This window comes from Sturnus vulgaris, chromosome 1, assembly GCF_052056855.1.
Source record: "Sturnus vulgaris isolate bStuVul1 chromosome 1, bStuVul1.hap1, whole genome shotgun sequence".
Lineage (NCBI taxonomy): Eukaryota > Metazoa > Chordata > Aves > Passeriformes > Sturnidae > Sturnus > Sturnus vulgaris.
In genome coordinates this window covers 145,040,440-145,052,699 of record NC_142243.1, presented here as the reverse complement: position 1 = coordinate 145,052,699, position 12,260 = coordinate 145,040,440, and the positions used below count along the sequence as shown (strand labels likewise).

Here is a 12,260-nt window from a genome sequence, read left to right as displayed (position 1 = left end):
TGACAAATATCTTGGGATCTTAGATATTTTTATCTGCTCTTTAGCTGTGCTTTATGAGAGTATTCCCAGAAGTCCAAGGTGAAAAACCACTAAAAAGTCATTGTGTGAAGTTAACGTTGTCTGGAGTATTTGGGTTTTTTTCCCGATGGTCACAGTAACAATTACATTGCACAATATTCCACTGTAGGTACTACTGGTTGCACTGCCATTGTAGGAGTATATCCACTAGGGCTTTCTTTCAACATGAATAATCCAATAACAGTATTTTGGGCATATATTGTGCAAACTCGAGCATGTTTTAAATAGAAGGTATAAATAATTCCTGTATTACCCCTGAATACCTAGGTTTCCTCACTGAGTTGCTGAGTGCTGATCTCCCACCAGTCTCCTCCCAGACTTGTATGTGCTGCTTTCTGGTGTTTTTGCCAGCAAAGAGGCTGTACCTTTTCTATTTGTTTATGTATACAGCCATTGATAAACAATGTTCTATACTTGCCATAACAAGTAGTGAGGGAATTAATTACTCATACATCAAAAGCCTGGCAGTGATAGAGTGCTTAAAGAATGGCAAGCATAAATATAAGAAGCAAATATTAATAAATGGCAGATACAAATCTGTACATATTTTTACATTACAAAGATTAATCTGTAAAATACTATCCCTGGAAGAAATCGGAATACCAAATGCTCCCCAGGCATTACCTGTGTTTGCAGTGTGCCACAGACTTACTTTCAGGAAATGAGTTTTAATCTTCCCACAGTCCTTGCCTCTCTGCTCTTTCGCTGGGGAGTAGAGTATGTTTTTTGCTGGGACTCTGGCATATGCAACTCTTTTGTTGTTGCTGATCATCCAGATGAACACATCAGGCACTGTATTCTGTGGCTGTTAAATGAGGCATATTGAGCTATGAATTCTTTCTATGAGCCACCACCGTCATATTTTAATTGAAACACTCTAAGAGCTGATGCCCTCATGGCTCCTGTGGAGTGGCAGATGTGCCCCTGAACTAAACGAGGCTGTCGCTTCATGCTTTGCAGTCCATGCCTCAATTTCTAATTATAGCTGAAAGTAAAGAGCTTTGTAGAGTGATTAAGGAGCACCCACTTCATAAGTAATTTCAGGAGAAACTAAAATTAAGGATCTGGGTATGGCTCTGTCCTAGGAAATAACTTAACCACAGACCACATAAGTAACTACCATGGAAATACCACTAATTTCATCTATACCAGCAAACAAAAAGGGACCAGGACCAAGCTCAAACACTGGCATATGATCATCTTTTCTGCTTGTGATGATGCCCAGTGAGACTGCCTTGCCCTGTCCCAGACAATGCTTCCCCAAGCAAAGCTTCAGTGTGGTTTGAAATAAGATCAAGGGGATGTTCCCTGAAGGAACTTAAGCAGGGTCACTCTGTTTTAGGAAGGAAGAGAATTTGTGTGTAGGATACAAACCATGCCACTGTGCCACTTGCTCTCTGAGCCAGGGAATAGCCATGGCCCTCTTTGGTTTGCTAGCACAGGCAAGTCTCAGAGGCACAGCTTTCCAGTGGCTGGATTTTGGCCCAATCAAATATATCAATTCTTCTGTTATTCTCAGGCTAAATAATATAGGCACCCTGAGCTCATATCAATCCAAATCCATACAGATGTCCATACAGGTGGAGACATGAGTTCATATCAGAAAGCTGGCTTCTCCAAGCCACCGGGTATGGGATGACCTTATAAAAAAATTATATTTGTGGTGCATCCTCTCCATACCACACAACATTTCCTACCCTGGTTTGATAACAGCTCCATTTAATGCAAGAGAGAATAAGGGCCAGATATCTGAAGGAGAGCTCTTTGGATAATCAAGCCAGAAGTTATTCTTCACATGAGATTATGAAAATCAAAGCCAAGTCCTGGATTTTAAATTTTTCTGAATTCTGTGTGGATTACCTCATCAACCAAGAATCGAATTTTATCTATAAAACTCTGAGTCTCACGAATCATTTCATCCAGTGGCATCTTCTTTTTCTGCTGCTGAATGATTCCCTTGGCATCACTGGACATTGCTTCCTGCAGTGAGGAAAGACAATAAATACTTTTCATCTGTTATCAAGCAGTTTGAACTGGAAGAGAAATAGTCTTTGATTCAAGTTGAAAAGAGAAGATGGGAGACACTTTGTTCAATGTTTCTTTGTCACAACAGAAAATTATCAACTCTTTGCAGCTGGACAACATAAAAATTGAATGTCCCCCATTTTATCTCTGTTTGTCTGTATACTGCATGTATGGAAATACCAAAAAACATGATTGCAACCTGGAATTCCTGGGCCTTGATCCTGACAGAAGGCACAATCTATTGTGCTACAAATAATAAAAAAAGGTAGTAAGTATTCACATGACCTCCATCCAGTTTGGTTTCTTTTCACCGGTTCCCGAGAGGAGATTACTAGGTCCAGGAATATCAAAGGCCAGACTTTACTGGTCTTGAAGTTCAGCACCACCACAGTAGTTAGACGCCTGACAGCAGTGTAAATTTGGTGCTTTTCCACTGAACTCAGCATCATTCCATTTTAAGATGCATGGATGAGAAAAATAATCTCTTTATTATAATGCCTTATTGGTGTTTAAAAACATCTTCCGCTTAATTTTAGTGTATCTGACAACACTTTATTAAGCACAGTGGGATTTATTAAAATAAATGCTCATGGATACTATATTCATATGAATTACAAAGCATTCCCATATGGTGGAATCAAATAGAAAATAAAATAGAATAACAACAAGCAGTGTGCTTCAAGTAATCATCATTGCATCTATGCTTCCAGGAAAAGAACAGCACATACCAGCTCTTGCTTGAACAGCATGAGCCTCTTTTTGTCCAAAGCAGTGTAGTTCAACCCTTTGGGCTTCTTTTCAACAATGACCATGAACGCCCTAGGACACAGGAATAACAGAGTTTTAAAATCTGGTGTTTTTTTAATGTCAGAATACTAATGTGCTAAAATACATTGGAACGTGTCTGCTGCAGTACATGAACCAGAAGACAAAGATGATGAAAATATTGCCTATAAGATTCAAGGAATAGAGTCCAAAACCTCTGCACCATGCTTCCCCAAAATGGGTTAATAATATCTAGAAATAAAGGGTTATATCTATTTTGAGCCCAGTCATTTCATTTGATAAAAGCCCACTGGATCTATACCCATATGTGGCATCCTTTGTTTTTTTATTAACCTTGGTTGGTTTTTTTTTTAGAGTGTATCTCTAAAGTGTATCACATACTTTATTAAATCCTACTTATCACATATACAACATATTCTTAGAGTTTTGAAAGCCAAAATAATATGACAATGATTGGTAGTCATCTATTGTCAATACTGAATGTGGAAAATAACAATAAATATTTTCTCTGTCTAAATAGAAACTGCAATTTGGGAAGCTCTTTGCTTTTACAGCAAAATAAATAAAATATATATCTCAGTAAGTTTACTGTTCTTTTTTAAAATTATCATCAGTTTCCTTGTCTAGCCTTGAATTTGTAGCCAACATTAAATTTGATTTTCTGTATGCATCTAGTAAATGTTATTACCTGCTTTGATTGATAAAACTATTTAGGGTCTTCTTCATTTTCTCCTCAGCTGCACTCTCTGAAACCTTGATCAAGTCCTTTACTTGCTCTAATGATTCTTCCTATGAAAAACACATGAGAAAGCCATTATGCACAGGAGGGCACTTTGTCATTCTGCCAGTGTTACAGTACCATTTATGACTAGCAAGAATGAGGGAGATGATTTTGTGGCCTGACAGAAAGAACCTTTGATATTTCACTATACTTGAAGTGTAGAGAGAAAAGATTTCAGCAGCATGATACATTTCGACCTTTTCCCAGTCTTTCCAATTACATGTCCAAGCTATTACTGCTTGGAGCAACTGTCTGTTCTTACTTCTTTGAGGAAGATGAATAATTTGGAAACATTATCCACTAGGTAGGAGAAAAAAATAATTTCTTCTTGGTTCTGTTTCTAATCCTGCTGCTTAACTTCAGCAAGTTGCTAGACCTGAATCCATATGTAACTTACTGTTATCCATGAGGAATGGAGTTTAAAAAAAACTTAAAAAACAAAATAAATATCTGGATTTTCAGCAAGGCCTGTGGGTATTCAGGTGCACTGACAAACATTATCTCTCGACATATATATATTCAGATGTTTAATATTCAAATGCCTGAGTTCAAAATGTTTGGTTATAAGTCACTGTCTTCTCCTGATACAACCTTGCCTAAGTATGACTTCAGTGTTGTTGCTCATGAGATATGTGTGGATAAATGAGGGAAGAATTTTAGTGCTCTACATTAAAATATCCAACATTAGGAGTCACTTAAGAAAAAAAAACAAACAACAAAACCTACTTTCTTGGAACTGTTGATAGTCAACTTTAAACAAAAGTAGAAAAAAAATCTTTATGGGAAAACACTGTGACTAGGACATCAGAGTGACTGCCTATGAGATGATATGCCATTCTGTTTCTGTCAATGTTTTAGGAAAACTAAGAGCCAATATTATTCTTTAAGGAGTGCTCAGCATAAACAAATGGCACGAAGACATTAGAGGAAGAGTTATAGGAGACAAAATTACTCTGTATCTCATAATTTATTTGTTTGAATGTTTTTACAAAGAATTAAACCTTGCTGAGGGAAGAAGGAAAACCTATGGCCAAAAACAAAGTTATGGTCAGGAATACTTGAGCAATTCTAATAGTTCAAAGCAATTTGGGGGAAAGAAAAAGGAAAGGGTTTGCATCAACTAGTTTCTCATAAAATTAACAAGGAATGCAGCTGGGGGAAATTTTGAAGGTCTGATTCAGGAAGTGTGGCCTCCCACTGCTGTCCTTTGCTGACTACATGAGCCTGGGAGGATGGTCAGCACTCACCAGGTGATCTGCCATTTTCTCAAGAGTGTTGGAAGAGTAGAGCCGAAAGGTCTGGTTGCCCCAGTAGCTCTTTACACAGATACAGGGCTTCCTCTCATCATATGGCAGGTACTGGTAGTTCCTGTGAAAACCAGGTAGGGAGCAGATCATGAAGGTGGCAGAGCAGCTCAAGGAGAAGCAGAGCAAAGAAAAATTGGTGCTCTCAGAGCACGGAAACTGTAGACACAACAGGATGTGTTCTCACATGCTAACAAGTAAATCCTGGAAAGAGTAAACACAAAGATCACTTATGCTACCTGTGAGATCCCTGAGGAGGAGAAGTTTTAAGTCAATGGACATAATTTCGGTGCTTTCCAGGGTGGAAAAAAAAACAGACAAAAAGGCATGCAGAGAAGCTCTGAAATACTATTAATGGTGGGGAACTACAAGGGAAAAAGGAGCAAAGATTAATATCTGATCACATCTTCCAAAGCAACGGTTGCACACACTGCACAGTGGGAGAGCCATGGCAGCCAACACCATATTACTTCCAAAAAATGCTCTTTTTTCAGAGTTTGTGGAGACTGACATTCCCTGTCAGAAACTGATCTGCAAGACCTGCTTAGTAAAAGCAATACCAAACTTATAACTCAGTGATAAAATGCATCCACTGCTCTCTCTTCTTACACTTTTGATCTTAAGTCCAAGTTGTCATATTGACTCTTCTTGTAACTCTACTTTCTTTGTGTGTTCATCTGCCTGAGTGACTTGCACTGAAAAAAATGAGAAAAATGAGCAGCAGGCCAGCATAACCAGAGTCTCTGCAGACCTACTACAAAGCTGATGTTTTGATTAGATCTGTAATAGGTACTATGTCAAGTCTGGGTACCTGATAAGCATGTTCTCTTCTTTTATATAAATACTAGAGCCCCATGAAACTTAATTGCTCAGCCACACTGGATTTAGCTATAGATAGCTCCTCATTTTTCATACCAATGGTGGGATGGTGGAGACCTTTTCAATGTGTATGAACATTTGCAAACCATTTCATATTCTTCTGGCCATGGCTCTACTGGCCTCAGATAGTCTCACTGATTTTAGATAAAACTGGCCAAATCTGTTAGATCACCAAGCCAAGACCATGGAAATCAAATAACTTTTTTCTCTTGAGTGTCATATTAATGACTCCAAACTTCCACACATCCCTAAGAGATTTATGTGTGAATTTTTTTCCATTTAAAAAATCAATATCTTCTCTATAACTTCATTTTACTGCTCTACGTGATATCAAAAGAGAGATTTTTCCATTTACTTTCTCCTCAATAACCTACAACAAGGTGAGGATTACCCATTGAATTTGGTGCACAGCAGAGCCTACACAAGCCTTGAGTGTCATTAATTTTGGTGCTTTCAGAAGAGAGAAAATAAATTCAAAACCATCTCCCAGGGCCTGAACATCTTAACCTGGAATTCATAGAGCTATGAATCTTTTCATTAGATTTACTAAGAAGAGTATATAGCCATGAAAAAGTTCAAATGGAAAATTGAAATGTCATGTCTATTATTCCTGCTATTACAATTTTGAGGAATCCCTTTTTCAGTTTTAGCTTATCCATAGTTTAAGTTTTGACATAAATGTGGAAAACTCCTGGCAGTTTCATGGTGTCTGCTTTAGAAGTCCTATTGCTTTGCCTGTTCCTTTAATTAGTTAGTGGTTTTAATCTGCAAAATATAATCTTCTTTTTTGTTTTCCATTGTTTATTTATGAATCTAAAATGTGGTTTATCTAAACTACTGGATATCCCATTAAGTACTTATTAATACTAAAATACCCAGTGGTGAGACCAACGAGATGCCCTTATGAGAAGACAGTGAAAAACTCATTAATTGGTATCTGTGGCTGACCAAACTGTTTTAAATAGCACAGGAGGGAATAAAAGATGCAGTATTCTACATAAATTTGAGGAAAAGGGACCTTTAATGAGAGAAAACTTTATTAATACTGGAGCAAGCCAAGAAGCAAAGAGCTAATCTGAAGAGTGATTCATTCTTTTACAATGCTTCTTTACATCTAAATTCTTGTTAAGGGAAATTTTTAAAATCCCAGCTTCTCTCAGGGAAGATAATAACCCTCTGCATGTACCCAAATTTGCAGTTCTGTTAATGAGGAAAGGCAACTATCTTTCTATCAAGCACTGAGTTTTTCCCCCCTCTTTTTTTACTTGTGGCAAAACCAGAATTTTTTACCATGATATTTTCATTCTTGTTTTCTTTCACTAGCACTTATTTCATCTAAGTGAGCCATCAATTGCAGAAAAGAACAAAAGTGCTTTTTAAATTTAGAGACAGCCAGAAACCGAACAGATCCAGGCTGATATTTTCTCCTGGTCCTTATATCTGTAAACTGCTTGGCCTTCTAAAGAAAGAAGTACCATCTAGTCTTGGCAGCCACCAATATTGGGGATTGTTCTACCTTCCAAAACAACAAAGAAAATATTTCTGTCTATTAGCATCTTTCAAATGAATTAAACCTTTACAATTATGTTTATAAACAAGGTTATTTAGAAGAACTGTTCTCCATGTTTTCATCCACTGCTCCATTTATTTTCTCAATGACTATTTCGTCCTACCTGTGTTACTACTCACTATTGAAGTTTGTATCTGTAATTATTAGCTCTAGAAAGTGTTCTGGGAAGGTGACTTTGCCTTGACCAGATTTCAATATTTCACATGTGACATTGTGCTTCTGGAGCTGGACACTGGCTGGGTGTTACTTGTGATCACAGTGTGGGACCCTAAACCAGGGGTGGCACTGAAGAAGTTGCATTTTGCTGTAGCTTTTCAATGTACAGCTGGTGTAGCACACAACACTTTCATAAAGGGTTCAAGAGCCCATGAGGCCAAGATTAGATGCATATAAAATGGCTCAGAGCCTGTTCACTCCAGTGAAGACAAGAAAATTTACTGCTGTGAAAGATGTAATTGAGGACCTGAAAGCCTCCATTGCACACAAACTCTTTAATGGTTCATCAGTGAGTCCCACAGAATTATAAAATAAGACCCAGAACCCTACTTGATGAGGTTTTGAAACACAGATCCTCACCTGTTCCCACCTGTGATCAGCGGCTTCTCAGGGGCTGTGGTAGATGTCAGGGGTACTCCAAGGTCATGAGAAATGTCATCTTCCCCCTCCTGCAGAAGGCTTTCTTCTGCTTCTCCGTTATGTGTCTTCTTTTTCCCTCCAGCTCCCGCTGACCCATCAGTGGTATTTCCAAAGTTACCTAGAGACACAGGGTTACAGGAGGTGTCTAACTTGGAGGTGGTAAACATGAATGAGGTTTTAAAAAACCAAAAATGGCCAGTCATACCAGTGGAATTACTTTATCCCCTTCTGTTAATTTAGCTGTTTTAACCACACCACTGTTTATAAAGGTTGTGACAAGTTATATTTGTCCCTGGCATGTCAGGTTCTAGAACAGTGCTTCCTTACCTGTCCCATGTGACATACACCTAGCATATCACATCACTTAGTGATGTGATCCTCTGATTGCTGGCCTCCAGGACCTTCAGCTTTTGCTAAAGAAATTCAGAAACCAAAACAATACTGCTGTAGATATTTTTATACTCCAGAGTCCTGATATGGGATTGATTCACACAGAAAATGTATGTCTTCTTTACAACATATGGATGATCATTTCAAAGTTTGATCTCAGAAGTGATAAACTCTTTTTCAGACAAGTAAATGTTGTATATATTGTATATTATTGCAGAGTTAGTAATAACAACACTTTGAGGCCTCAGCTTCAAGCCTAATGCCAGACAACTCTGCTAATGATACAATCATCTTCACTAAAAGGATTTGGCCTTAAAGGGCAATTATCAGCACTGGGAAAGAGGTACATCCATCAAACTGACAATCACAGATTTTAAAAGAGAGAGACATAAAGCATTCCCTGAAGGAGAAGAATGTGCTGAATCACCCCATATGACATCCTGATCTGGATTTTTGGTTCAGCCCTTTATGTAAATAATGACAACTTGCCAAGTTTGGGTCCAAATTTCAGCCACACAAGTGGCTAATAGATGTTCAGGTCCAGAATTCAGAGCCAGATTCATCTTAAGTATTAATTCTGATAAGAATCACTGTAATTTCTTGCCCGAGTATTTAAATTAATTTCTTGTCATTCTCAGCTCAGCTTCCTGCTAAGTTTCAGAAGGAATCAGTATCAGTCACTGATTCCCCTGTTTTTCACAGCATTTCTCCCTGCACACAAAGCCTTACAGCTGAGCACAGTCATGGACACGAGCACAAAGACTGGAAGTGCCAGAGTGCCTCTGTGCACCTGGACCCTTGGTGGGTCTGGTACAGAGATAATCAAATCTCTGCAAGGAAAGTGAGACCAGTTCAAGCTTCTCTCTTCAGAGAAAGTTCTGCTTTGAAAATAAGGATTCCATGTTCATGAAAATGTCTTCATTTTCTCTTGAGTCTGTTTCCAGGGATAATTTAGCTCCACAATGTGGAGCTCATGGACTATGGTCCTGCTTTCCCCTGGAAAGGACTTAACAGGAGGATGTTAGGACCAGGTGGTGCCTGCAACTTGAGTCTTGGCTGTACATCAACCCCCCTGCCACAGTCACAGACCCACAGGTAACTCAATTGGTTTAGCCAAGACAATGGACAGGGATCATCTCCCACAAAGGGCTCCCTCACAGCCAGGGACTAATTGCAATGGACATCACAGAATGAACTCTGCCTGAAGTAAATTACCCGAGTTTGATCTCCCAAGTGATTAAGAGGGTAAATACTGGCAAAGTTGCTATATATATTGGGGGAGAAGATTTGTATTAATACAGGACATTTGGAGAGTAAGACAGATAGGCATCAGTATGCCCAGCTTGACTGTTATCCAGAAAAATGAAAATCAGGGTTTAAATCAAATATAAAGTCTACTCTGAATCTGATTCCTGTACCCTGAGACACACTGGCCAGTAACACCTATCATCCCCTTGCTCCTGAGGCTCCCTCTCTCCTTTGGATAAAACCTTAACACACTTACCAACAGAAACCTCAAAGGTTATTGGCTTGTCCCCAAACTTCCTATCAATCATTGTGGCTTCAAAAAATGTCCCAAAGAGAAGGAATTCCTCAAATTTCTCTTCATAGATCTATTAGAGAAGAAAGATGAAAATGTTGGCATTTATTTTACCTTCTACTATTTTTTACAGCACAAAGTAAAAATGCAATAGTCTTTTGTTGAGTTTTAAGGCTCTGCTAGGCTCTGTTTACACCTACTGGAGACCTAGCATCTGCTTGTGCCTGGCATGGACTCTCAGTCAAGGGGGGCCAGCTAACACTTCTGATGCTCTTGGGTCATTAACAAAACAAGCTCTTAGCCCTAAGCCAAGACTAAGCTCAAAGGAGCTATACTTTGTGATTTGAGTCCTCCCCAAATTTACATCTCAACTCTCACAATCTTCCCATCCAAACCCTTCTCATTTCAAAACACCTGCAAACTGAGGCCCATTAGGCAAGATCAGCCAACCAGTTCTTCTGCAATGTGAGTGAGGCAATGAATATTACATCAGTTGGACATGAATATTTGTTTCCCTGACTTCTGCAAAGCAGAAACAGTTTTTGACATGGCCCATGATCTCCTCATTTTGAAAAACCTCTGCTATACCTAGCAAAAGATCATGGGTCTTCAGTGAAAGGATTAGCAGCATCATATATCAAAGGCAACAGCTCACACAGATTGCAGCTCCAGAGTAACTTTAACTTTTTATACTTTTCCAGTATGAAATCCAGAGAAAAGGGTATCTAATAAAGCCAAGGCTCAGAGAGTATGACACATGCATCTATCTCCCATTACAAAGAAAACAAATTTTAATATCTTCTTGCTGTTGGAATAGGTCAATAAAGTTGTGCTGTGGGGATGGAAAATTTGCCTCTGTTGTCTCAGAGGCTCTATGAGACATATTTTGCATTATTGGTTATTTCTCCAGTTCCTGCTTTTCCTTTCAGAGACTTGTAATACAATTACTGTCTACTGTAGCATGAAGTACTGAATGTCACAAACAAAAAAATATCCAGCATCACTGTATCATGCTGTTCTTTTTTATTCATTCTCTATTTGAAACTGAGAAACAGTAGCTGGAAATAAATCCTTATTATTGCTATTAGTGTTTGTTGGTGGGTGTTACAGCAGGGTGTGTTTCCCTTCCTGGGGTATTTAGCCAGGCCCAAAACTATAGTGTCTGAGCTACTTATAATAATGGATTTCTTGCATATAAAGGAAAATTTATATGGAAATAAGTGTCTTTGAACATCACCTCTATTAGTCTTCAGAGAAAGAGGGACAGAGATAATTTACAACTATATGAGTAAATAAAGTAAAGGCAGAGCACAAGTTCTGCTGGCTTGCAATTACCCATGGCAGTTCTCTGCTAACACTCTCCCTGATCTGCACCAGACAGCCCTCAGGCCAGAAATGCCAGGGCACAGGCCAGGGAAGTGCATTTCTCAAGGCTAGGCATCAAGACCAAAGAACAAGTGCTCCTCTCCTATTTACTTGTAGAGATGGAGTAGAAAGACTAAGAATCAGAACTAATAAAGGACACAAATATCTTAAGTGAGCTGGAACTCCCACTACAAAAGACTAAGTTTTGACCAATGACACAGAATTACAGAATCATCAAGGCTGGAAAAGACCTCTGCGATCATCAAGTCCAAATTTGACAGAATGTGCCCACTAAACTATAGCACAAAACACGACATCTACTCATTTTTTTAACACTTCCTGCAGTAGTGACTCCACCACTTCCCTGGGGAGCCTGTTCCAAAGCTTAACCACTCTCTCTGTGAGTACATTTTTCCTGATATCCAACCTGAACCTCCCCTGGCACAACCCGTGGTCCTTTCCCCTTGTCCTGTTCCTAGTTGACTGGGAGATGAGGCCAACCCCCCCTTGCCACAACCTCCTGTCAGATAATTGTAGTAGATATAGTGAAGTGGGAGGAAAACTGGCTATCAGAATATTTTTTTCCTATTTATTGGGTTAAAAAAAAATGAGCTTTCATACGCAGCAATTGCTGTTGCTCCCAGAGAGTGACATGGTGGAGCTGAGAATCAAATCTCAAACACTGGCTCAGCTCCCAAGCCCACACACCCTGCCACAACTGCCCAACCTTCTCAAAGCACTATAGGGCAGATATTTCCATGATGTAACCCCATATAACAGGTGGAATTAGGCAAACAATATCAGTTAACACTGGTTGAAACCGAGCACATAATTTTCAGCTCTTCTTCTAAAGGGACTATCTGCCTAACACTAACACCACATTGGCAATGCAGTATTAAGGGAAGA

General features: G+C 39.0%; 1 protein-coding gene across 1 annotated transcript in view; it reads right to left on the bottom strand.

The window, feature by feature from the left end:
- FER1L6 (fer-1 like family member 6) overlaps nucleotides 1-12,260 on the bottom strand; it is a 65,142-nt gene that overhangs the window by 31,587 nt on the left and 21,295 nt on the right. The window contains exons 12-18 of the mRNA XM_014870157.2: nucleotides 9,954-10,062; nucleotides 8,000-8,177; nucleotides 4,918-5,038; nucleotides 3,578-3,678; nucleotides 2,832-2,922; nucleotides 1,939-2,058; nucleotides 731-883 (exon numbers count right to left, since the gene is read on the bottom strand). Of these exons, the coding sequence (XP_014725643.2) occupies nucleotides 731-883; nucleotides 1,939-2,058; nucleotides 2,832-2,922; nucleotides 3,578-3,678; nucleotides 4,918-5,038; nucleotides 8,000-8,177; nucleotides 9,954-10,062 (873 nt within the window). The remainder of the gene's footprint in view (nucleotides 1-730; nucleotides 884-1,938; nucleotides 2,059-2,831; nucleotides 2,923-3,577; nucleotides 3,679-4,917; nucleotides 5,039-7,999; nucleotides 8,178-9,953; nucleotides 10,063-12,260) is intronic.